At 41.1% G+C, this 27,964-nt stretch overlaps 1 protein-coding gene across 1 annotated transcript in view; it reads right to left on the bottom strand.

Moving 5' to 3' along the window:
* The window catches only part of LOC126298058 (voltage-dependent calcium channel type A subunit alpha-1), an 860,595-nt gene that overhangs the window by 24,251 nt on the left and 808,380 nt on the right, over nt 1-27,964 (bottom strand). Inside the window, exon 37 of the mRNA XM_049989377.1 lies at nt 6,742-6,896. Coding sequence (XP_049845334.1) covers nt 6,742-6,896 — 155 coding nt within the window. The remainder of the gene's footprint in view (nt 1-6,741; nt 6,897-27,964) is intronic.

Genomic DNA, 27,964 nt, shown 5'->3' on the forward strand with positions numbered 1-27,964 from the left:
GGCAGTGTCACAGAGACACTGAAGAAACTGAACTGGCAGACTCTTGAAGATGGGCATAAACTGTCCAAGAAAGCCTGCTTATAAAGTTTCAAGAACCACCTTTAAATTATGACTCTAGAAAACACCATAACGATCTATGTACCACTTCCATAATGAGGACAAGATTAGATTAATTACAGCACACAGAGAGGCATTTAAACAATTATCTTTCTTCCTGGGCTCCATACATGAATGGAGTGGGAAGGAAACATAACAGGTACAATGGGATGTTCACTCTTCCATGCACTCCACAGTGGTTTGCAGGGTATAGATGTAGATGCTTCCATAATTCTAGTTTATGACAGGATGTCATAAGTCATAAGTCTTCTTTAAGCCAATCAAAATAATCTGGGTTTCAGAATCCCTTGCATACTGTTGTGATAGTGCCACGACATTTAACAGTGCCGCCACGACAGTACGCACAAACGGCGATAGAGGCGCTCCGCAAATCAGACGAGCGTGGGAGCGCCACCTAGCTACGAACGGCACCGGCCGCATGTCACGGCACAGCAGTCGAATACGAGAGACTGAGTTGTAATCATGTGATCAGTTATTGTTTCTAAGAGAGAGTGTGAAAATCCACGCAATTATTGTGATTAAAGGTTATAACACTTTTTGGCGACGAGGTCGGGATATTTTCACCGCGTTGTGGATTTGCGTGTTCGTGACGGGGCAGACATGGAACAGCTTATGCAAGCGCTCATTGAACAACAAACACAGCTGACGGCAGCGATTCAGGCGTTGTCGACGTCGCTTACTCATCGTCTGTCTTCCTCTTCTCCGCCTCCATTCCCTCCTTACGACGAGGCCGCTGAAGACTGGGAGAATTATGAGAAGCGTTTGCGGCAACACTTCTTGGCTTTCGGGGTTGTCAACGCTCAGAGCGTCATTGACACTTATCCTCTTCCTCGTCCTGAGGAGTTGTTTACCAAGCTCGCTGGGGGCCAGTTCTTTTCCAAACTTGACTTATCGGAGGCGTACCATCAGTTGCCGTTGGACGCTCCTTCCAAGGAATTTCTCGTTATCAACACTCCTTGTGGGTTGTATCAGTACCAGCGATTACCATTTGGCGTCGCTAGCGCACCGGCCATTTTTCAGCGGTTTTTGGAACAGCTCACGGCTTCCGTTCCCGGCTGCATAAACTATCTGGATGACATTGTTGTCACGGGAGCCTCCACTGCAGAGCACCTTCGTAATTTACGTTCACTGTTTCGGGTTTTGCATTCGGCTGGGTTGAGGTGCAATCTGGACAAGTCACAGTTCTTCCAACCCTCCATTGAGTATCTTGGTTTCCAGTTGTCCCGTGAGGGCATACGCCCTCTCCGTGAGCACGTTGCGGCCATTAACGCTCTACCCCGGCCGTCTACGGTCAAAGAACTTCAGGCGTTTCTAGGCAAGATTGCTTATTATCACAAATTCATTCCATCCGCAGCAGCGGTAGCTTATCCTCTGCACCAGCTGTTACGCAAAAACGTCCCCTTCTGTTGGTCCGACGGGTGTGAGCAGGCTTTTGTCCGCCTGAAGGCTCATTTGCAGTCGGCGCCTTGTCTTGCCACATTCCGTCCGGGTCAGCACTTGGTTCTGGCGACTGACGCGTCACAGTATTGCCTAGGGGCTGTTCTCGCCCATCGGTATGAGGATGGGTCGGAACGACCCATTGCCTATGCTTCCAAGACCCTCAACGAGGCGCAACGGCGTTACTCTCAAATCGAAAAGGAGGCGCTCGCTATCATTTATGCTCTAAAAAAGTTCAGCGTTTTTTTGTATGGTTCTAAGTTTCACCTCATCACCGACCACAAACCGCTGGTCTCTCTGTTCAGCCCCTCGGCGTCACTTCCGGATAAGGCAGCTCACCGCCTGCAACGTTGGGCCTTATACTTGTCTCGTTTTCATTATGAGATTCACTATCGCCCCACGGCCCAGCACGCAAACGCGGATGCATTGTCGCGATTGCCGATGGGCCCCGACCCTGTTTTCGATCGCGATGAACTCCTCTGTTTCCACATTGATGAGGAAGAACGTCGTGCAGTCGAGGGCTTTCCACTTACAGGTTCGCAGGTCGCGTCAGCTACTGCGCGGGACCCGGTCCTGCGTCGGGTGATCGGTTTTGTTCAACGAGGTTGGCCAGACAGGACCGGGGGCCGGGCATCGGATCCCCTTCGCAACTACCATGCCTTGCGCCTTCGTCTGTCTGTTCGTGATGGTGTTGTTCTTCTGGCCACGGATGGCGCATCTCCACGGGTCGTGGTGCCAGCCTCTCTTCGCAAAGATGTTCTCAAACTGTTGCACGGAGGCCATTGGGGTATTTCTCGGACTAAGTCCCTGGCCCGCAGGCACGTTTATTGGCCCGGCATTGATTCGGACATCGCCCATATGGTTGCTGCATGTGGCCAGTGTGCTCAACAACTGGCGGCACCTCGTACAATGCCCTCTCCGTGGCCTGATCCAGCTCAGCCATGGGAACGGGTGCACGCCGACTTTGCTGGCCCCTTCCTCGGTACTTATTGGCTACTGTTGATTGACGCCTTCTCGAAGTTTCCATTTGTTGTTAGATGTCCGTCGCCCACCACTGCGGCGACGACGCTGGCTTTGTCCAAAATCTTTGCGCTAGAAGGTCTTCCATCCACGATCGTCACGGACAATGGCCCTCAGTTCTCTTCGCAGGCCTTCCGTGATTTTTGTACTGGACAAGGGATTCATCATGTTACCGCACCTCCCTTCCATCCGCAATCGAATGGGGAGGTCGAGCGCCTTGTCCGCACTTTCAAATGCCAGATGAAAAAATTCCTTAGTGATTTTTCCACAGATGACGCCCTGCTGCAATTTCTGAGTTCTTATCGCTTCACGCCTCTGGGTGATCGCAGCCCTGCTGAACTCTTGCATGGCCGCCAACCGCGCACTCTACTGCACCTGCTTCACCCTGTTAGGCCTTGTACTGTGTCCCCTAGTGCGGGAAAATACTCGGTGGGCGCCGACGTGTGGGCACGGGGGTATGGATCTCGCCCTAAATGGATTCCAGGGGTGGTCAAGGCTCTTCGCGGCCGCCGGCTTTGTGAAATCCGTACGGGCGACGGCACGGTTGTTCGCCATTACGACCAGATGCGCCCACGAGTGGTGGCCACGCCTGTGCCACCGCCCCATCCTTCGCCTCCACCAGCCCGAGACGCCAGTCCTGTCGCTGCTGCCGATCTACCGTCCGTGTTGATGCAGCCGCCGTCGCTGCCGCTTCCAAGTACTCCGGAACCGGCCCCAGTCGCGACGCCGCCATCTCCGGGACCCATCTCGCTGGAGCACACTCCCAGGTCAATGACACCTATGGATGCTGCTCCGGAGTTTTCACCCATCATCTCATCCAGGAGGCACGTTCCTCGCACGAGCTTCCGTCCTGGACATTTTCGACCATACTCGCGTGTCTCTGCGCGGGATCTCCTCGGGGCCTCACAAGAGGCCATGGATGTCTCTGCGCTGTCCATGTCTCCAAGGAAGTGAGTGTTTATTTTTTTCAAGGGGGGAAAAGTGTTGTGATAGTGCCACGACATTTAACAGTGCCGCCACGACAGTACGCACAAACGGCGATAGAGGCGCTCCGCAAATCAGACGAGCGCGGGAGCGCCACCTAGCTACGAACGGCACCGGCCGCATGTCACGGCACAGCAGTCGAATACGAGAGACTGAGTTGTAATCATGTGATCAGTTATTGTTTCTAAGAGAGAGTGTGAAAATCCACGCAATTATTGTGATTAAAGGTTATAACACATACCATATTTATGTTACACTGTAGTTTTTACTAGTATTTGGAATTTAATGGCTGCTGTAATGAAACATTAACCAAACAAGTTTGTGAAAAAAATTTAAAACTATGAAATGCATATTGATTTTTATCTTACAGGCTGAATTACGTGTAATTTTTACTTTTTTTACGGCCAAAACAAATTTTTTCCTTGTCATTATTAAGTTGTTGAAATGGTAAACCAGGCATATTTACGAATTTGTTGTTTTGTGTATTTAAAAAAAATGTTTTTTAGAAGTCAATTTTTCCTCCTAATAATTTAAGAACGTATGACATGCTCTAGCTTAAACTACTTAATACAGTGGTGAATAATGTGGTTCACTATTTAGGCAAGCTCTAAATTATTATACAAGCAAAATTTTGTTTTTGTGGCTTTAATAATGGATGAGAGAATGATGCCTAAGGATGTAAGAATGTCGATTATGGGAAATAGAAAATAAAGATTTGCATGCTATTTTCTTCTCCATGATAACATGTCAGAACATTCCAGCTCCACAATCTTGTTGATTCTGAGTGTCCTTTTTATTTTAAGTTTTATTTATTTTTCTTTTACCCTGACCTCCTTTGTCATGCTTTCAGCAGCTTTTTCAGCTTCAGTGACACTTTTCTTGTTTAGCCCACTTTTCATGTTGTTCTGAGTTTTAATGCCTAATCAAATCGTGGTTTTTAATCTGCTTGTTACTCCATCATTAAAACATATTATGATGTCCATCAAACCAATCTGGAAAGCTGACATGTCAAAAAATACAGTTTTTTGGCAATTTTTACCAATTGTAACAACTGCTGCTTTCATTCGGATTCACCTGCTCATAGCACAGTCAATATGTTCTTTGAGGACATTAAACAAATGAGTTGCTTTGGAAATAGCACCGCCAGAATTAAATAACAGGACATTGTAGGCAAGGTTTCATGTTCGACAGTAATGGGACAGCTAGGCATTACTTGCTGCGTCTGCTTCAGAAAGGCATTTAAACATAAAAATGCTAAGTTACTATACATAAAGCCAGTATTTTTAGAATCAAGAAGAATCACAGAATTTTATAAAATAAAAAAAATTCCATTTTTTGGCTCTCATGATGTCCAAGTGCGCTTAAGCAAAATATGTTGTCAGTATAGGACTCCGTTCTTTCCATTTTGTCAAAAGTCTTAAACCTTGTCTTTAAAATGCGTACCTAATGCGTTCTGATTGAGCTAGTATCACTGATTCTTCTATAATTATTGCACTTTTTATTAACTCCTTCCTTGAATATAGGTGTGGTTATAAAACATTTTTCCATTTATCAGGAATTTCACATTTTTCTTCCATTCAGTCATTAAAATTACATGTAGGATTTATGTTCATTGGATGGGCTGTGTTTTATACTCAAAATTGTTTTTCTTGGTTCTCTGGTGTCTCCACCTCAGTAACCATTATGTCTTTTATACTCTTACATAATGTTTCTTGCTGCTTGCTTCTCTTTTCTCTTTGAAACAGCTCCTGGAAGGAACTGTTTCATTCTTTCAGACTAATAAGAGATATACTGCATTTCTCTTTGTTATTGTTTTTCATTTTTGATAGAACTTTCTATGCTTTCTTGTTTCTACTTTCCTCTAATACACTCTGAAACCACATTTGGTCTTTCACTTTACTGACTTCTTTATTGACCTTTCATCATAGTTCAGCACACTATGCTCTTGACTGTTTGTACTGGACCATTTCTCACATACATTTTTCTTTCAAATTGGCAGACCCTCAGATTCTACAGACAGACATTTGTTTGCAGTTCTGGATTTATATATATCATTTTCCTGAAGGTTTCACAGGTTTCTTCAAGAATGTGTGTGTGTGTGTGTGTAGATCATGATTGACTTTAACTGAATAGTAAGCTGGATCCAAATAATTTATGAATTTTCTTATGTTTGGTGAAAATAATTTACAAGTAATATCACTCACATTACGCTTAAGTCTGACTCCATTATCACTGCTCTGTTATTCACCATCTTTTCTACAACTATATCACAGCACACAAGAACATATCTGTACATTAAAATTGCACATAATAATTATTAATTTTCTTCCACTAATAGAAACAAGGCCTGATTCAAACTGATCCCTTGGTGTCTGACAGCATACCACATTCCAAATCTCATTGTCCATTTCCACAGCCTAAGTCATTTTCTGCTTTATCGATTCATGTTCCAGGCAACAACATTAGGATTACAAATATACTTATTCTTTTGGTGAGGGCGAGTTGGTTTATTCACAATCCCCTACCTGTATGACCAGAATTTTTTTCCTCAGGATTTCCTTGCCAAGGAGGGTTTGCTTCTCTATATCTAAAGAACTCCCTTTCACCCCCCCTGTGCCTTATGTTATGGGACATACTAAGTCTGGACCCTCCAGTGAAGGTTGTCTTGCTTGGAACACCCTACTAACCTTGTCTTCATCAAAATGCACAACCCAGTGAAGCCAGCACTGAAGGTGCACTCTGTATGGTGGTATCCACTGGGAGGGCTGATGTTATAACTATCATTATTCAGTTTCAACAAATCCCAATTCTGCACTTCATATTTTTGTGTCATACAAACAAGCTTTATTAATCTCCCAACTGTTTAATAATAATGTAGTCTGAACATAGATTAACAATGCCGCAAAGAAATGCTGTATTTGAATTGAACTGAATTAAATGTACATCTTTGACTTCTGTCCACAACCCAGAGACAATGTTCATGTATCCGTGGGATCCACAGGATACAACTAATATCATGTAACATAATTCAATTTTTTTGATGCCTGTGCTGTGCCAGGTGTCTTATTAATTTAGGGAATTTTGAATGTCTCAAAAACACCCTGAATTTCAAGACAGAAATTACTACATACGACCACTGCTCTGACATGCTGGATGAAAGGGGCACTGTGATGATAGACAAACCTTGTATATCTCCTCCTCTCCAACCATATCCATGTTTCACAACTTCTACTACTGTATCACTGAAGCCAATATCATGGTGATGCATGTGATGTGGATGATGAAGGTGTCTGTGTGGAGATGAACTGCCCCTTGCTGGAGTTGGTGAGGGCCCTCTCCTAAAAACAGAAAAGACATACAGAATATTTCAAACTTTATACAAATATGTATACCCACAATGGCCCCTCCCCCTTTACACACAAACACACATATACATACACACAGAAAGAAAGAGAGAGAGAGAGAGAGAGAGAGAGAGAGAGAGAGAGAGAGAGAGAGAGAGAGAGAGAGAGAGAACAGCATAAAAAGGTGCTAGATTGATTTTTAGAAGAGTAGGGAAAGTATTGCCAGTGGCAGTCATAAAATAACTAGTTTGTAATACATATGAAACAGCCTAGAATAATCACTAACTCTTCCAGTGCACATTTAACCATCAACAGTGTCACATGCCCCTAACTCTATGAAACATTGTGCAGCGGTTTGGGCTTCAACCCAGTAAACTGGTACAAGGTCAGATCATCAAGAACTACAGGGTGACCCAGAAGTCTGTTAACATTTGAAAATATAATGTCACAAAGTAATGTAGGTAGAGAGTAAAAATTGACACATGTGTTTGAAATTATGTGGGGTGTTTTGAAATTAAAAAAAATGTAGACAAGATAAGTAACAGATGGCAGTTCATGTGACACAAAAGAAATAATTAGCTAACAACTGATTTTGAGCAAAGACGATGTTCTTTATAACAAATGCTCAACTTATCAGCTGTCATTCATCAACAGTTCCTGTAGTCGAGGGATAACGTTGTGAACAGCACTGCACAGTGTACTAGTGGGTACAGTGAGAAATTACCATTGTATGTTGTGTTTTAGCATCCCTAATGAGGTCAGACAATTGTAGTTGACTTGCAACTTCAGGTAACCCCACAACCAATAATCACTTGGACGGCAGTCTGGGGACCTGGGAGGCCAAGCATGATACAAGTCGCAGCTCAGTGATCCTCACCAAACAATGTGTACAGGTACCTTTCATACATATAGTAATTTAGGGTGGAGCACCATTCTACATAAAAGTAATACCTTCTAGTAGGTATTTATTAGCCAGAGTTAAGGACGATGTGATTCTGTAACATATCAGCATACCTCATACTTGTCATGTTTCAAAAGCAGCATCTCACATTTCCTTGAAGAAAAAAGGTCCGGTCATTATTCATATGGTAAATCCACATCACATTGTGACTTTCTCATCATGCAATGGGGTTTCCATAGTAGTTCCAGGATTTTTGTTCAGCTGTGGTTGCTGACAGTCCATTAAGTGGGAAATGGGCTTCATTGGTCCACAGATCTTTCCCATTTTCTGAAGTGCCCAAACCGCAAATGCTCTTCACGTCACAAAATTGGTGGCTACCAGTTCATGATGATGGTGGATTTTGTACAAACGGCATTGGAGGGTACATCTTAGTGCCCTCCAAGCAGTAATGCATGAAATGCCAGTGCGACATGTGACTTCATGAGTGTTGACTTCATCAAGCAGAGATGAAATTGGTCAAGACCTTGTTTCTTTCTGAACTCTCCAAGCAGCAGTAGCTGGTAGTGTCTGGTCACCCACTAGAGGGCCAGTCATCTAAACAACATGGGGCTTCATGATCATTTTCTTCACAGTGACATTTGTCACAGAATCTTTACCTATTTGAATATCTTTCTTATGGTGAAACAATTGTAAAGCTGCAGTAGCAGGTTCTCAATTCTCATAGTAAAGTTTCATTAACAGTGCCTTTTCTGATAAAGTCAGTGTGCTGCAAATTCCTAGCACATCTGCCTCCCTCTCTCACTACAGCTCATTTTATACACAATTCTCATTCAGAGCCATCTGTTGACCAGTTTTTGCACTTGTTCTTTGTTTCAATAAAACCCCATGTCATTTCAGGTGCATGTGTCAATTTTGAACTCTCTACCTTCATTATTCCATGAATTAGTGCATTTTCAAATGTTAACAGACTTTTGGGTCCCCTGCACTCTCTTCCCATTGCCAATCAGGTTCCTACGATAAAAGTTTCTTCCACCACCAGGATTTGAACCAGTCCTATCTGGGCTGAGTGCCTTAACAACAGCATTCTGTCCTTCATGGCTTTCATGACAGCATGCATGAATAAAATCTTCTCTATATTTTGCATTATTTTTAATAAAATTCTCTAGCTTCTGACAGCTGTTTTTGTCATTATCTCCAGAATTATACTTATTGACTGATATGGTAGACACTGTATTTTGCATGTATAGATAAGGTAGCTGCATATGGTAACTTCAGGAAGAAGGCAGAGGCAATGCATGCTCAAGAAGGTTAGCTGAACAGTTTCTGGCAGCTCAGGCCAAATGATGTTCCACAGCATGAGATGTCAGTGCCACATTTGAAACTCTCACCTCCCCATAAACATCATGCAATCATCTTTACTTCCAGTTAGAGTCTAAGGTTCACCCATATACAAATAGTTTTTCACAAAAAAAGCAGAAAAGATGTTGGTACACAGATATAAGGTGATCCCTGACATTGACTATCTACAATTCGTAAGGCTGATGTTCAGAGAAAATGGTTTCAGTAATGAAGATGAAGCAGATGCTTTCAGGTAACACCAATGAAAGTCATGTCATGGCTCAGCTGGAGAGGTCAAACTAGCAGCACTTCTTTCATACTGTAGAGTGATGACCAGTAAAGTAAGATCACTATGTGACCAAAAGTATCCAGACACCCATAAAAACATACTTTATCATATTAGGTGCATTTTGCTGCTGCCTACTGCCAGGTACTCCATATCAGTGACCTCAGTAGTCATTAGACATTGTGAAAGAGTAGAATGGGGAGCTCCGCAGAACTCACAGACTTCAAACATGGTCAGCTGATTGGGTGTCACTTGTGTCATACACTGATGTTTTAAGCACCTTCTTGCTTCCCTCTGTCGAAGAGCAATTCAGGGATCGTGACTGCATCTTTCAACACGATCGAGCACTTGTTTATAACGCATGGCCTGTGGCAGAGTGGTTACACAACAATAAAATTCCTGTAATGGACTGGCCTGCACAGAGTCCTGACCTGAATCCTATACAACACCTTTGGGATTTTTTGGAATGCCGACTTCATGCCAGGTCTCACCGACTGACATCAATACCTCTCCTCAGTGCAGCAGTCTATGACAATGGGCTACCATTTCCCAATGAAACTTCCATCACCTGATTGAACATATGCCTGTGAGAGTGGAAGCTGTCATCAAGGCTAAGGGTGGGCCAACACCATATTGAATTCCTGAATTACTGATTGAGGGTGCCATGAACTTGTAACTCATTTTCAGCCAGGTGTCCGCCAGATACTTTTGATCACATAGTATAAACACTCCAGAGGTATATACTGAGGTTGATGTTATGATCCACCCTCCATGATATTTTACATGTTTACTTATTTTATTTATTTATTTTGTGTTCCATAGATCCAAGTAGTGGGTGATTGCAAGGACGTGGAACATGTCAAATTTTACAGAGTCAAGTTATACCTTACATGACAATAAAGATGTATTGTAAATAAAATATCAGTTACAGAGCATATATAGAATTAATGAAACTGTTTCAGTGTGGAAGGGTGAATAATATAAACAAGAAGCAAAGTTATCCTACATATTACAATAAATAAATACAAGAATACAAAAACAAAATTTTCACTTTTATGATGACACCCAAGATAAGAGCATTAAACATTTGAATTTTACTTAAACAAGCAACAAAGATGAAAAATATGATACATACATTGCAGGTTACACTGCTCTTAAGTGGTGCAACACAATCATGTTTAAAATAGAATTTCTGACATAAAATTAATTAGAACTAGTGGAAAAACAATTGTAAGGATAGCAGTATCCATAAAGATTAAAAATATGATACAGACATTGCAGTTTACACTGACTGCTGATTGTTAAATGGTGCTTGACAATCAAGTTTCACCACCCATTATTCATTCTAATGGTTTTTTTGTGTAGTAACAATTTTTTTTTGTGGGTAGTTGGTTTCCGCAGAATATAATCACATACAACATTAATGAATGAAAGTAGCCAAAATAGGAAGCCTTCATGGTATCTGCTTCAGTCAGTGAAGTGGTAACCTGCAGTGTAAATGTTGCTGAGCTAAGTTTTTTTTTTAAAAAAAAGATGAAGTATGAAAAGGGACCAGTTACATCTTCTGTCTAAATAAGCACCCAAGAATATTGTATTCTAAACTTTCTGTATTGATTGATTTCCACACTTTATAAAACCAGTTTAAGAGTTTAGTGAAAAATGTGTTTGCAATTATTTCAAGATGTTACACCTACACTCCTGGAAATGGAAATAAGAACACCGTGAATTCATTGTCCCAGGAAGATGAAACTTTATTGACACATTCCTGGGGTCAGATACTTTACATGATCACACTGACAGAACCACAGGCACATAGACACAGGCAACAGAGCATGCACAATGTCGGCACTAGTACAGTGTATATCCACCTTTCGCAGCAATGCAGGCTGCTATTCTCCCATGGAGACGATCGTAGAGATGCTGGATGTAGTCCTGTGGAACGGCTTGCCATGCCATTTCCACCTGGCGCCTCAGTTGGACCAGCGTTCGTGCTGGACGTGCAGACCGCGTGAGACGACGCTTCATCCAGTCCCAAACATGCTCAATGGGGGACAGATCCGGAGATCTTGCTGGCCAGGGTAGTTGACTTACACCTTCTAGTGCACGTTGGGTGGCACGGGATACATGCGGATGTGCATTGTCCTGTTAGAACAGCAAGTTCCCTTGCTGGTCTAGGAATGGTAGAACGATGGGTTCGATGACGGTTTGGATGTACCGTGCACCATTCAGTGTCCCCTCGATGATCACCAGAGGTGTACGGCCAGTATAGGAGATCGCTACCCACACCATGATGCCGGGTGTTGGCCCTGTGTGCCTCGGTCATATGCAGTCCTGATTGTGGCGCTCACCTGTACGGCGCCAAACATGCATACAACCATCATTGGCACCAAGGCAGAAGCGACTCTCATCGCTGAAGACGACACGTCTCCATTCGTCCCTCCATTCACGCCTGTCGCGACACCACTGGAGGCGGGCTGCACAATGTTGGGGCGTGAGCGGAAGACGGCCTAACGGTGTGTGGGACAGTAGCCCAGCTTCATGGAGACGGTTGCGAATGGTCCTCACCGATACCCCAGGAGCAACAGTGTCCCTAATTTGATGGGAAGTGGCAGTGCGGTCCCCTACGGCACTGTGTAGGATCCTACCGTCATGCGTCGCTGCGGTCCGGTCCCAGGTTGACGGGCACGTGCACCTTCTGCCGACCACTGGTGACAACATCGATGTACTGTGGAGACCTCACGCCTCACGTTTTGAGCAATTCGGCGGTACATCCACCCGGCCTCCCGCATGCCCACTATACGCACTCGCTCAAAGTCTGTCAACTGCACCTACGGTTCACGTCCATGCTGTCGCTGCATGCTACCAGTGTTAAAGACTGCGATGGAGCTCCGTATGCCACGGCAAACTGGCTGACACTGACGGCGGCGGTGCACAAATGCTACGCAGCTAGCACCATTCGACGGCCAACACCGTGGTTCCTGGAGTGTCCGCTGTGCCGTGCGTGTGATCATTGCTTGTAGAGCCCTCTCACAGTGTCCGGAGCAAGTATGGTGGGTCTGACACACCGGTGTCAATGTGTTCTTTTTTCCATTTCCAGGAGTGTATTTCAAATTACACAAAGCCTTTTGAGCACCCAGTGTGTGTGTTCAGATGGAATCTACATAGGTCAAAGAATTCACACTGTCACTGAGTACTGAGCTGAGTGCATTCACTATATAAAGCAAGAGGAGCTGTAAAAGCTACCAATGAGCAAATACTGCCTAGAGATTGGACATAAAACACAATTAGAAAAGATAAGGTCCTTGACTCATTATTATTCATATGGGGAAACCATTATTAGAGAAACAGCTGAGATGAGGTAACATAATAACAATTATAACTGAGATTAAGGATATATACTTATTAGGGCAAAGGGATGGGCTTTGGACCCTGAGCAAAGGCAAAGAGGGTGGTTTCATGGCTGTAGGGGGGAAGAGTGACAGTTTCAAATGATGTGCCACCCTCTCATGTCACTTTATGTCACTCAGTCATATGATGGACCAGAGCTGCTAGAAGCTGTCATATTTGCCTACCCATGTATGTGTCACTTTGGTACTCCTCTGGAAGAATTCAGATGCTGTTGCTTCATCTACACAAGCAGAACACAGTAACAACTCTGGCAATCAATAGTTTTTATCCTGAAGGTGATGAAAAAGACAGTTATGAAAAATTTGAGAATATTATTTGAGATTACACAACTTGAATTATGATGAGATTTTACTCATATGACACCATTACTTGATGGTCTCAAGTATGGAGGCAATCATGAGTAATAGTGCATTACATTTTTGTGAAATTAAGTATTTCAGAGTAATCCAGTGTGACACGGGACTACTGCATATAGAATTACTGTCTGACCTGTTAACCTCAAGCTAAGGTCTCTTATTACAGACTGTCTTTGAGAAGTAAAAACTTTTTCTCCTTGGAACACTGAGCTGGAGCTAATGAATGTTTTCTTTCAAATTACCAACTAGGTTTAAAATATCATAGATAAGAACACAAATTTGCTGGTGAGGTAGATATAAAATGAAGGTCTGAGACTGGTATATTATCCAAAACTGAAGCCATAAATCAACAGCCATTGATGGTACAGTGTTCAAAGTCAGTAATATCTTTGAAATTGAATGGGTGGCCTAAAATTGTCAAGAGAGTAGAATGTTCCATGCTCCACAGGTAGATCTGACTCATCACATTTTGTTGGTACCAGTTTGATAAAAACAAAAATCTTTACACTCAAATGGTGGTTTAATTTTTTGAAAAGTGAATGAGACAGTTTAACATCATAAATTGTGATAGTAGGAAGCAACATATATTTTCATTATACTGGACAACTGTCATCTTTCAAAAGCAATCAGAACAATAATGTAAATGATGAATGTGTTGTAACAGATGAACAGAACTGGGGTGGCACAATCACAAAAGAAGACACTCTGTGTTTATACACAGGGTGAACATTAATAAAAACAAAGAAACTGCAGGAATGGACTCCTGACTGGAAATGGAGGAGACAAGGTCCTATGAACCTGTGTCTGGAAATGCATCATTGCCATGGTAGATGGCACTGACAAATGGAAGTTCCTTTGTGTAAGTTCCATGTGTTCCTTGTGTGTAACAGGTTGTATGATTGATGCAGCACAACGATCCAGTATTCATGTCAAAGACAAGCCGAGATGGTGTCTGTGTACAGCCAAGCAGATGGAAACGGCCAAGAGCTAGCACAGCTATACCAAAACAAGTACCCTCACAGACACTAATCACATCACACAACATTTCAAGACCTTTTAGGGCATTTGTATTATCATGGGTCCTTTCAGACAGACAAACATGCAGGGAGGCAGCAAGAGTGTGTGTAAAACAGATTTTGAGGGTCGGGTTCTACAGCGTATTGAAATGAACCGTAGTACAAGCCCCAAGCACGTAGCCTGCCAACATGATACAAACCAAAGTACGATTATGTGTATCCTGCATGACGAATGTACTATCCCTATCACCTCCATTGAGTGCAAGGATTATCAGCAGCAAATTTCCCACTATGGGAAGGATTCTGTCGATAGTTTTTGCACCAGGTGAATTGTTGTCATTGCACACACACTGTCCATTTCCAGACACATGTTCACAGGACCTTTTCCTCATTTCCAGTAAGGAATCGATCCCTGCAGTTTGTCAGTTTTATTAATTTTTGTCATAGGGCACATATTTTTCAGTAATACTGACATATTTCTTAAACACTTATAAATGCTTGTTATGAAAAAACTAAATGAATTACTGTAATTTGCTAAGTCATATTTATGCATATATGGCCATTTATCTCTGACTAAGCATATTTTATTAAGCAAATGGTCATATTTGTTATATATTCACACTTTCAACAAGTAAAGAATATTTATAGATGCAGTTTCTTTCTTCCGTTTTGCATTTCTCAGAATTGCGCAACTCCTTCTGTTTCCTGAAAAATGGCAAATATCTACCTTCTTCCCCTATTTCATTTCAGTTCATAATATGGATTTCACCCTCACACAACAGTGAGTTTTTGTAGAATATTTTTGCTCTATGAGCAGATAGTTGCTTAAGCACTGGACTGCAGACAAGTGCCTTGATGTGTAATTCAAGTAAAATTATAGCAATTCATGTCTCAATATGGCAAAAAAGTATTTTTGACTGGTGGTAAAATACTATGTTGTAAACTGTGTGACGTAACAGTAACAATGGAGATGTCAGCAAGTGGACACAGAAAAACACAAATGTGGAGCACAACAGATTGAAAATGGAAAAACACTACAGCAAATACTCCTAGGGGAATCCCGCCAATCTTACGCACCATTTTGTGGAACTTCTTACTGTTTTCCTTTGTATTAACTTTCGCTTAAGTAATCTGATGCATCCAACATTTCACAAATTCTTAACAAAATACACAAGACAATCTTTTCCTGAGTCTACCTCATTAAGAAAGTGCTAGTCAGCCGAAGCTACAAGAAAACAATGCATCAAATAACACAATGGGTTTGAAATTTTAGCAGATATCAATTGATGAAATAAAAGCCCCTACGGGAAAATATATTGCACATGTCATTGTTGGAATTCAGTTGAGTGGCAGCTTCCATCCCTGCAGCAATGCACTGAAGCACACTGCACAGAAAAAGACTTATTTTGAATTTCCTGTGTGCTCTGTAGTTTGAACTCTTAAATTTTGTGCATGTTTGTGTATTCATGAGGCACAGCTCCACATTTTAATAACTGTCTAGAGCAGGGCTTCCCAACGTGTGGTCCGCGGACCCCTTAGGGGCCACCGACTCTTTCTAGGGGGTCTGTGGCCACCTAACACCAAATTGTGTAAACTAATGAGTAAAATTATTGAATAAAAAAGTGAAAATCAAATTCATCACTATTTTCTTCGTGTGAAAAACATGTGTACTTTTACTTCAGGTCATATTCCCAAGCAGACTTTGCGATTCCTAATTGATAACGCATACACAGTTAAGTGCCAGAGAATGCCGCTTCTCTGATCGACTGTTTCGCAACAATACAGGGGTCACTTGTGCGCCGGCTCATGGCGCTAGATGTGCTGAAACCTTTTACGCATGTGCAGAGCAAGCTTTGTCAACCAATCACAGCGCTCACTGGCACATATGCAGCCCCAGACATAATTAAATGTTAAACTTGCTTTGTAGGTGCACTACCTATTTCGTAAGTTGATTTTTGACCAGTTTATTACTTCTAACATGGATCGGTGGCTGAAGTCAGGATCATTGAAGAAGGGCGCAGTTTCTCCATTGCCTTCACAACAAGGGAAGTTTCCAGTTGAAATAAATGAGGAGGGAGGATGACCAAAGGATGAACAATCACAAGAAGCTCCACAGCCAGATTTATTGTGTGGAAACGCTGCAAGTAGTCCATTGGTTGCAATATCCTGTGGAAGTGGAAAAGCCAAGAAGGGTAAGTACAATGAAAGCTATTTAGAAATGGGCTTTATAGAGACAAAGGAGGGTAAAGCTCAGTGTGTAATTTGTGTGCAAGTCCTTCCGAACATTTCAACAGTTCCAGTTAAATTGTGCCGTCATATTGAAGGTACTCACCCTGGTTTCCAGGCTAAAGACATCGATTTTTTCAAAAGAAAGAGTGATGAACTAGCTGGTTCTCAGCATTGCATGAAAACTCATGCAAAAACTATTAATGAAAATTCATAAAAGCCTCTTTCTTGGCTAGTTGTCGAGTGGCAAAAACAGGCAAAGCTCAGAAAATCTCATCAAGCCGTGTGTTAATGAGATTGTTTCTTGCATGCTCAATGAAAACGCAGTAAAGCTTGTATCTTTGGTGCCATTATCAAACAATACTGTCAAGAGATACATTGTTGACATGTCAAATGATGTGAAAGACACTCTTGTTTCTTTCATCCAACATTATTCATTTTCTCTGCAGATAGATGAATCCACTGATGTTACAGGATTAGCAAATTTATTGGCTTTTGTCCATTATGAATATTCTGGATGTTTTGAGGAGGACCTCTTATTGTGCAGACCACTACCTGCCAACACAACAGGTGCTCAAATATTCTATCTATTGGATGATTTTTTGAGGACTAATGAAGTTTCATGGTCTAATTGCATAGATGTGTGCACAGATGGCCCCAAATCTATGATGGGTCCTACAGTCAGAGCAATAACGAAAATAAACGAAAATGCTAAGAACTGCAGCAGTAGTCATTCTGCTCTCCACAGATCTGCTTTAGCTACGAAACAAATGCCTGTTTCATTCAAGAACGTTTTAGACGAATCCATTCAAATCATTAACTACATAAAATCAAGACCATTGAAGTCAAGACTTTTCACAATACTGAGTGAAGATATGGGAAGTCTTCATCGTTCTGTGCTTCTCCACACAGAAGTGAGGTGGCTCTTACATGGGAATGCACTCTCTTGGTTGTACGAATAAAGATTGGAAGTCATAGCTTTCCATTTTGGAGCATAACACCAAATTAGCAGACCTTATTAATGATGAAAATTGGTAGTGTATACTTGCCTATTTGCCAGATATTTTCTCCAAAATGAACAAAATGAATATTTCACTTCAAGGGCAAAGTGAAACAAAGGTCACTGCTATCGACAAAGTTCGAGCATTCAAGAGGAAAATCAATATTTGGGCAGAGTGTAGAGGAGGGAGAGGAAGAGTGTTTTCCTCTTCTCAAGGAGTTTTTGAAAAGCAAAACATTGGTGCTTGGGAAGAATTTGTTTCATCAAATTCTGGAACATCTCCGAAGCTTGAAGTCATTGTTGCAGCATTATTTCCCAACAGCTGAAGAGGAGAAGCTGCAGAAATACAAATGGGTGGTCAACCATTCGCTTTATCTAAAAAGTTGAACATTCTATCACCAAATGAATATGAGTTGTTGATAGAAATTGCCACAGACCCTACCTTGAAATCAAGTTTTGATATTGACGGCTACTCACACTTTTGGATCCGTTTGGATAACAAGAAATACTACCCCCTCGTTGAAAAGGCAAAACGTGTTCTTCTTCCGTTTGCCACAACACACATGTGTGAATCTGGATTCTCGATCTATGCTGTCCACAAAACTAAGTACCGAAGCTGTCTAGATGTGGAACCAGACATCCGTCTCCAGTTGTCAAGAACTGAACCCAACTTTTCAAAATTGTGTCAGCAGAAGCACCATCACATTATGACTCCATTATTTCTCCTACAGACTCATCTATAGTAAGGAAGAAAACATTTTTCTTCGCAGATGCTCAGTGAATGTATCTGAACTATAACTCTGTAGGAATTTTGTTTCTGTCTTCTATCATCTACAAAATAATTATTAATTGCATTCTGTTGACATTGATATTTTTGTTATGAAAATTAGAATTACCACTAAAGCTAATTTCTTTTCTCTATAATATTATCTGCCCTCTCAGTTAAAGATATGGCCTGCCTATACTTCAATTACAATTACTTGCTATTACTCTGACACTATATTGTGGCAACTGGCTGTGAGCGTAAACAAATGAGGACTTTTCACATGCCACCTTGTAAAAGGTAAACCTCCCCTGCCAGAATTGTTTCCTTTGAGAAAAAAAGTCTTACGTTCTGTGAAATGCTTTGTCTTCTTATATAGAAATAAGAGTATCTGTTTGTTTGTTTTCCTAATTTGGTTATAGACGAGACTGACTGCCACGATATAGTGTCCAAGTAGTAGTTGAGGTTGTCAGCTGTGGCTAAACTGTTGCCACACCGTGTACCAGTTGCCAGCTACCTACTGTCAGTTCACTGTTGCAACGCTGCCTGCTAGCTGCTGGCTATGGACTAACAGCTGCCTTTCAGTAGATACACAAAGACGTAAAAATAACTAGACTTTCCGAGCTGTATAAATGGGCACAAAAATCGATTGTAGAGCTGAAAAACAGCTTTATAAAAGCAAATTCACAGACTCAATTTTGAAGTGTTTGCCTGACTAACCAAAAGCGAAACTGGGACATCGGCTTACAAAATCCAGTTTTGGAAACGCATGTAAACTGGGTGAATGTATTCCCACACATTGCACAACAGATGTCACGATAGCCCTTTAAAGGCAATTCCTTGGCCTCTTTCTTTTGTGATGTGTTTGTATCCTGAATAATGGGTCTGCCTCTTTTCTTCACAGCTGTGCGGAATGGCTGTGCAGTCTAGGGCATTATGTCGTCGTGGATTGCACGGCCGCTCCCTCAGGTGTGTGTGTGTGTGTTTTGTCCTTAGCGGAAGTTAAACCTAGGTTAATAGTGTGTAAGACTAGGGACTGATGACCTCAGCAGTTAAGTCCCATAGGCTTTACATACATTTGACATTTTTCTTAAGAATTCCCGAACCCCCCCGGCCCCCTCCCACACACACATGACTGTTACGAAATATGAAACATGCATGCTCCTTACACAACAGTAGCCAAACAGTGGAAGTGAACAGACCAAAGTGAACAGTTTGGACGTGACGTTGATTGCTCTTGGAGGAAGGCAGCTCCAACGTGTGAAATGCCAATTACCAACTAATTTTAATCAGGCTATAGTGTGCTGAACAAAGGGAGACTCAAGTTTTCTTTGAACTGTAAAAGGGAGTAAATCCACTAGTAAATGTCTGGATACAGAGGGATTCAAATTGGATCATTAATTTCAAGTTGTTTTCATTCATCTCTAAACCAAAGACTATTGATACTTTGGAGTGAGGGGGTCATTGGGAACATGGCACTTGCATTAAGAAGCTTTCAGTTCCCATGGGTTTCGCTCTGAAATTTAAAGTTACTGTGCTCTTGACTGACTAGGGGTCGGCCATGGATTTTCGACTGAAGAAGGGGTCCGCCAGCTGAAAAGGTTGGGAAGCCTTGGACTAGAGCAGGGCCAGCCAGAAATTCTGCATGCGTGCGGTGCTCCTGCACATGTGCAACTTCCGGGTCACAGCGTGCACGCCGCAGCAGTCAGCGTTCATGTAGTGCATGTTTCTACGCATAGATGTCACTTTATCCACTTACTGGGATACTCTGTACCGGCGAATTCTAGTGCTCTTTCCACAGCTTGCAAGCCAACCATGGGAAGGTATTTCGCGTATTAAACATTACTCTCACAGTCTGATCATTGAGAAGTCTACTTTTATGTTAACAGTTTAACCCAGTAAGACAAGCAGTATAGTTAACAACCGTGGGTTTTTATTAAGGCAGCTTGACTGATGGCATGTAAATAAGTGTAATGTTTTTGATCTAATATTTAAGAAAGAGAGCACTTAGCAACTTCCAATGAACCTTATTCATGATTTCAAGTAACATTAAACTAATGCAAAGTCTCCTATAACAAATTCTCGGTGCCCTGAGTTACACCCACATAATTTCTGTCTCACTGATCTCTGAAGAGAATAATAACAGCAGACCTCTCGATTATCACCTGTTATTTCAATACCATTATTGCTATATCTTTCATCAGTTCCATTGGAAATCTGCATAATAACTGACAATTAGGTGACCCTAAATGTAAGTATACATTGGAACAATCGGTTTAATGTCCAATGTTTCTGATAATAATGTAACATGGAGCAGAATGAGGCAATAAAGGACAATTAGTAAACAATAATTTTAATTATAAAAAGAATAAATCCGAAAATGTTTATCACTGGTCATGAGAAATGATATAGTTAAAATCGTGCGCAAAAGCACGGCTCATTGACAAACGCAAGCAGTTGCGAAGATTTTCATCACTTATGCTTGATCAAAACCTTGATTTATTCATTTTCATCACCGAAAAAAATCTTTCACAAACAAGCTCTTGCTTGTACCACATAAACAGGGAAGTGGAGCCGCCACCGTTCATTTAGCACACATGTCTAATAACAGATGTCGCTGTCGCTTGCCGTCGCACACGTGTGCACATGTGCAGCACTTCCGCATGTCTGCACACTGTGCAGCATTTGGCCGGCCCTGGACTAGAGTATATTCCTGCCACTTTGAGTATGAATAGGGACTGTGATTGCTGTGTTCAGACAAGGGGTGAGTGGTGACCCTTTGCTCACATGTCCAGTCATGCAGCTTAAGGCTGTTGCCAATGGGAATTAATGAGAGAGAGCAGATCTGAGGAACCAAGGAACATCCAGCATATTCCACATGTCCCTCAATCAGTTCACTACTATAGCCAGCCTGGGTACTGTCCGCACTGTCTGTGTCTGATAAATATCCTCAGCCAGATGCAGTCACTTGCATTCTGCTTCACATAAAGGATGGGATTACTGGTAATTGGCGCATAATAGGGTCCCTCAGGGGGCTGCAAAGGATGGGAAGAAATCAAGTGTGCCTTCTATCAGCATACTAGGCAGAATCATTCCAGGTATAGAACAGGTGCTTTTGCATGCCATGAAGATCACAGGGTGTGGTGAACTGCAGGTGGTAGCTCATTTTGGTGCTAATGATGTGTACTGCTTTGGATCAGAAGAGAGTATCCAAGGTTTTTGGTGGTTAGCTGAAGTGCTAAAGACTGACAGTCTTTCTAGTGAGATGAGGACAGATTTCACCATCTGTAGCATCATCAACAGGACCCACTGTGGATCTTTGGTACAGTGCACAAAGTGGAGGGTCTGAATCAGGGAGACTCAAATGGTTTTGTGATCATGCAGGCTGCAGATTCCTTGCTTGCACCATAGGTGGTGGATCTTTTGGTTCTGCTTAATAGGTCAGAGGTGCAGTATGAACAGGAGTGACTACAAGGGAACCAGGAGAAGTGTGGAGGGGACTGGGTAGTTGTTTAATTTAGAGGGTCTCAAGGAATGTACAGAAAAGATGTCAATCTAAAAGGGGGCAGGGTAAACACAGAATGAGGGGGGCCTAGCAATGACTGATACTGAAGTTGTAAACTGTCATAGATGTGTTGCGAAAAAACCAAAGCTCCATGTGCTAATGCAAAGCACTGAAGCTCAAATCACTATAGGTAATGAAAGCTGGCTAAAGCCACAAATACGTTCTGCAGAAATTTTTACAAAGGACCTAACCATGTTCAGAAAGGATAGATTAAATACAGTTGGTGATGGAGTGTTTACTGCTATCAGGAGTAGTTTATCTTGTAGTGAAATTGAATTAGATAGTTCCTGTGAGTTAGTATGGGTAGAGGTTATGCTTGACAAATGGAATAAATTAATAACTGGTTCCTTTTAGCAACACCTCAACTCAGATGATAGAGCTGCTCAACATTTCAAAGAAAACTTGAGTCTCATTCTAAATAGGTACCCCACTCACACAATTATGGTCGGTGGTGACTTCAGTTTACCCTCAATATGTTGGTGAAACTATATATTTAAAGTTGGTGGTATACATAAAATGTCATCTGAAATGATACTGAGTGCTTTCTTTGAAAATTATTTTGAACAGTCAGTTCAGGAGTCCACTCAAAGTTTAAATGGTTGTGAAAACACATTTGACCACTTAGCAACAAATAATCCACAGCAAATAGGGAGAATCATGATGGATACAGGAATTAGTGACCACACGGTTACTGTAGCAGGACTGAATACCATAACATCAAAATCCACCAAAAATAAACAAAAACTACATCTATATAAAAAGCAAATAAAAATTTGCTTTACACTTTTCAAAGAGATCATCTCTGCTCCTTCTAATCTGAAATGTAAGTGCAGACCAGATGTGGTTTAAATTTAAAGAAATGGCATTGACAGCAGTTGAGAGATATATACCAAATAAATTAGTAATAAATAGTGCTGATCCTCCATGGTATGCAAAACTGATCAGAACTCTGTTGCAGAAGCAATGAAAAACCAATGGCAAATTTAAAAGAATGTAAAATCTCCAAGACTGGAAATGTTTTACTGAAGCTCAAAACTTATTGTGGACTTTAATGGGAGATGCTGTTAATAGTTCCCACAATGAAACTCTATGTCAAAATCTAGCAGAAAATCTAAAGACATTCTGGTTGTATGCAAAGTACACTAATGGCAAGACAGAATGAATACCTCCTCTGTGTGATAGCAATGGTAATGTTACTGATGACAGCAACATCTGCATTGTGCAACTGGATTCATGATTTCCTGTCAGAAAGGTCACAGTTAGTAGTAACTGAAGTAAAATCATTGAGTAAGACAAAAGTAATATCTGGCATTGGCCAAGGAAGTGTTATAGGTCCTCTGCTGTTCTGATCTGTATAAATGATTTAGGAGACATTCTGAGAAGCCCTCTTACATTGTTTGCAGATAATGCTGTCATTTACCATATTGTAAAGCCATTAAATGATCAAAATCAATTGCACACTGATTCAGACAAGACATCTATATGGTGCAAAAAGTAGCTATTGACTCAAAATCATGGAAAGTGTGGAGTTATCCAAATGAGCACAAAAAAACTGCTAAATTTTGGTTACATGATGAATAACAAAAGGCTAAATGGTTTAATCCTAACTAAATAATTAGGGATTACAATTACAGATAACTTAAATTGGAACAATCACATAACACTGTGGGGAAAGTGAATCAAAGACTACAATTTATTGGCAAAACACTTAGAAAATGCAACGTGTCTACTAGAGACATTGCCTACACTACTCTTGTCTGTCCTCTTCTGCAGTATTGCTCCAATGTGTGGGATACACATAAGATAGGATTGATGGAGGACATCAGTTCATGAAATAAAGAAGAGAGTGCCATGGGTATGATATGTGAATCAGGGTGGCAATCATAAAACAAAGGTGTTTTCCATTTCAATAGAACCTTCTCATGAAATTTTAATAACCAACTTCCTCCTTCAGATGCAAAAATATTTTGTTAGTGCCCACCTACATAGAGGTAACAAAATAAGAGAAATCGGAGCTCACACAGAAAGATTTAAGTGTTCATTTTTCCACGTGCTCTTTGAGAAATGTACATAGAGAGAAATGTTCATTGTCATAAAATATGAGAAATCAGAGATAGCACAAAAAGATTTAAGTGTTCATTTTTCCCATGTGCTGTTTGAAAATTGAATGGTATAGAAATAGCTTACAAGTGGTGTGATTAACTTTCTGCTAGGCACTTAACTGTGAATTGCATAGTAGTCATATAGGTGTAGATGCAGATGTATATGTGGAAGAAGATGGTCCATGCAAAAAGTTTCAAATAAACTGTGAACATTTAGAAAAAGTAAATTTTCCCATCATTAGTAACTTGTTTGACAGAACTGTAGGTGCCATATGGCCCAAATGCATAACGTATCATGATGTTGTGCCTTACATGGTGAAAGCTGCCAACTCAGTATAAGCATTAGACAATAAAATGTCACTCATTTAGCTCATGCCTTACACACAGTTGCAGAGGAGATTCATAGTAATTCAGTATAGCTGAGAAAATTATTGGATGGTCAAAAAGGTATTTCTGAAAGCCCCATCACATGCTGCAGCATTTAAGTTGTTAGCTTCAGGTATTTCCTTACCAACATCATCCATTTTGACAAGATGGCAGTCCTGGATTGACACATGCATCTGTTACTGCCAGATCTTCAATGTTGTGAAAAGCATCATTGATTGATTTGATGCCAGCAAAGCCACTTCAATGGACTGGTCCAAGATTTAAAGTATAATCGTGAAATTCCAGGCAAACTTCTGAACATAAAATCAAATTTTGGATTTAATCCAGCTACCACGATCATTTTGGAGGAGTCAGAAGTGCCACTAGTGAAGCAGGTAGAACAAGTGAAAAAAGTTATGAATAAATGAGAAGCTTTTCATGGTAGAGTGGAAAAAAGTGACAAATAAAACAGAAAAGGTGTTAGAAAAAATGAAGGGGCTCATACACTATGTTCCATTTCACTGATTTTAGTGGGTGAAAAGTTCTCTCTTACTTATTTAAGCAATGGAAAATCCAGGTTGTAATATCAACAACAGTTCAACATTTTATCTTTACAGTGAGCAACAATCTATCCTTTCCATAATTGTTGATACTCTTACTCATTTAGATTTAGATTCTGTTTTAAGTATGCACCTGTTGTGTCACCTGAAGTAGGAAGACGTTTTTGGAGATATAAGGCTTCGTGGCTGACAACATAAAATCGTTTTCATATTAAAATTTGCACAAGGTATTCATTGTATATTACAGCTCAGAGCTCATAAATTGAAGTAAAAATGAGGATGTAAGAAAACACCTTGTAGGTAAACTATGCTCTGATAATGTTAATAAAATGTATGGTAAAACAGTATATTCTGTAGTAAGTTTACCTCTCATGTGCATTAAATAATTAGTTCTTTACTGTAAACTAAATAATCAATTTATTTCACAACAGAAATTTTACTTAATTTTGATACTGTTAGGTAATATTTTTTATGTTATTGTGCACACCTTTTTTCTACAAATTTTTGGTTATGACAACACTTTTTTGCTTATTAATGTGGTTTTTAGGTCATAAAAAAACCTAGCCCTACTGATAACTAAGATCAGTGACTTAGATTCATATTTACACAATGTTTAGTCTAGCATGTTAGGAAAGAATCTTAATGAACCAAGACACTTGAGACCAGGCTCTCTTGTCTATCACTTACCACATTGCAACAACTACAGATAAACCTATTCCAAAATAAGCCAGCTTGGGAGTAAGATTGTGCTTTAGATGGATTCTGAATTTCACTTGGAACATATAAACTGGTTACAAGAACAAGGCAATGAAGACAGAAGCCTACAACGATTTTTTGACAGCTTATGATTCTCTTTAATCATCATGATTTGATTTTTTAAAAATGTTTTATGAGATATCATATACACGATGGTTAGAAACTGTTCAAAAAGCTTGTGTTGCAGGGTAGGTTGTGCTCAGAAATAATCGTCAAGAAAAAAATTCAATACATTGCAGCAAGTAAATTAGCAGTGAAGTTAGCCAATCAGGCAATTTTGCATGTGAATTCAAGCAGGCTGCCAGATAAAATTAGTGTCAGTTGTTCTCAAAGTGTAGATAATACTGCACAAGACTTCTCAGCCTGTGGCTCAGGTTTAATCCTTATCACCAACACATGTCCAATTTTTGTATTGCTCTCTTGTCTGGTTTTAGGAAACCAAACAAAGAACATGTCTGGCAACATGGCCTCTGGCCTGATTGGCTAACTACAATTCCAATTAACTCATAAACCATGCAACAAATCAAATTTTTTCTTAACAATTATTTCTGAGCACAATCTACCTGCAACACCCTTACAAGCTTTACAGACTGTTTCTGACGGCCTAGTATAACAGTGAAATTGATATGCTGGTGACTCATCTGTGGCATTTTGCTTACGGGGGGAGAGTAAAAATATGGGAAATACCATACCTAACATGGTATCAGAAGCCCATTGGAATTTAAAATGGCACCCAGTTGTTACAGGGTGGATAAGTACTGGTCCTGTATACGGTTCAGGGGAATCTTATACTATTCTTGCTGCAAAATAGTGGCTAGTTCAAGTGATGATGATGGAGGTGGATAGTGATTACACACCCTTCTCTCCAATGTAGACCACAAAGACTGAACCCTATTGAGAGTTAGTGACTGTGGTAACCAGGAGAGATGCGACAATTTATCCTCATGCTCGCAATACCAGCGCCTGATGATGCAGTCTGTCTGACCAGGGGCCCTGTCATCATGGAACACAGCATCAGACACAACAGCACAACACTACCTGCAGGCTCGGCTAGCATCTGCATTTATTTTTAAACATGCATTTCTCATGATGTTTCCATATTTTTTCAAACCCCTGTATATTGCTCTTTACTAGTCTGAATTGTGTGATATTACATAGAAATTTTGGATTTCTTTGTTTCAGATAGTAAAATTAGTCATACGCTTTGATCTGTAATGGTACAGACATCAGACATTTATAATTAATGCAAAATTAGCTTATACTAATTACATGAATGTTATTCATGAGTATTCATCAGCACAAATTCATCTATGCTATAATACACAGCCCAGTCACATTAATGAGACCACCAGTCAAAAGCCTCAGTGACGACCTTTTGCCGCATGGACATGCAGGAAGAGAGTCAGTAAGATTCTGCAAGGTACTGAAAAGGATGTGGAGCAATGCCAACTCCAGTGGCATGACCAGCTGCACTAGGTTTCTTGGCTGATTATTCATGGTGTGGACAGCCAGATTGACGTGGTCCCACAGATTCTTGACTGGATTAAAATCAGGGGAGTTTGGAGGCCAGGGGAGTACAGTAAACTCATCATGGTGTTCTTTGAACTATGCGTGTACAAAGAGAGCTGTGTAACACATTGCATTATACTGCTGGTAGATGCCATCGTGCTGAGGAGGAACGAACTGCATTTAGGGGTGGACATGGTCTCAAGGGGTAGATGCACACATTTGTTGATCCACTGTGCCCTCCAGAGCGACAAGATCGTCCAGGGAATGCCACAAAAACATTCCTAACACCATAATGCTCCCTCCTCCAGCCCAGACCCTTCCAATGATTGTTGCAGGGTCATACACGCCAACAGCCTTCTGTCAGGTGAAGCATAAAATGTGATTCATCTGAATAAGCCACCTGTTGCCACTCAGTGGACATCCAGTTCCGTTACTGTTGTTCAATTTCCAGCCTTCATCAATAATGAACAGTAGTCAGCGTGGGTACACGAACAAGGCGTTTGCTGCGGGCGACCATTCGCAGCAATGTTCTTTGAACGATCATTGAGAAAACACTGTTGCTAGCCACTTGGTTCATCTTGGTGTTTGGTTGCTCAATAGTTGCACATCTATTCATCTATGCACATCTTTGCAGCCGTTGCTCACCCCTGTCATTTATGGCCAACAGTGCACCACAGCTGCCTCAGTGTAAATTTTGGATAGTGCAATTTTGCAATGCACAATATTCTTTAGTTCACAAACTTAATTGTTTGTAGATGCTTCCACTCTTGGCCTGAAAGCCAATGATCATGCCCATTTGGATTTCAGATACATCATTCCATTTTCACAGTATGACAATGATAGCACCGTTTTATGCTGTTTTACGCATCCACCGACATGCTTTATATACCCTCTACTGCTTGTGCTGGCA

Source organism: Schistocerca gregaria, chromosome X (genome assembly GCF_023897955.1).
Source record: "Schistocerca gregaria isolate iqSchGreg1 chromosome X, iqSchGreg1.2, whole genome shotgun sequence".
Taxonomy (NCBI): Eukaryota; Metazoa; Arthropoda; class Insecta; order Orthoptera; family Acrididae; genus Schistocerca; species Schistocerca gregaria.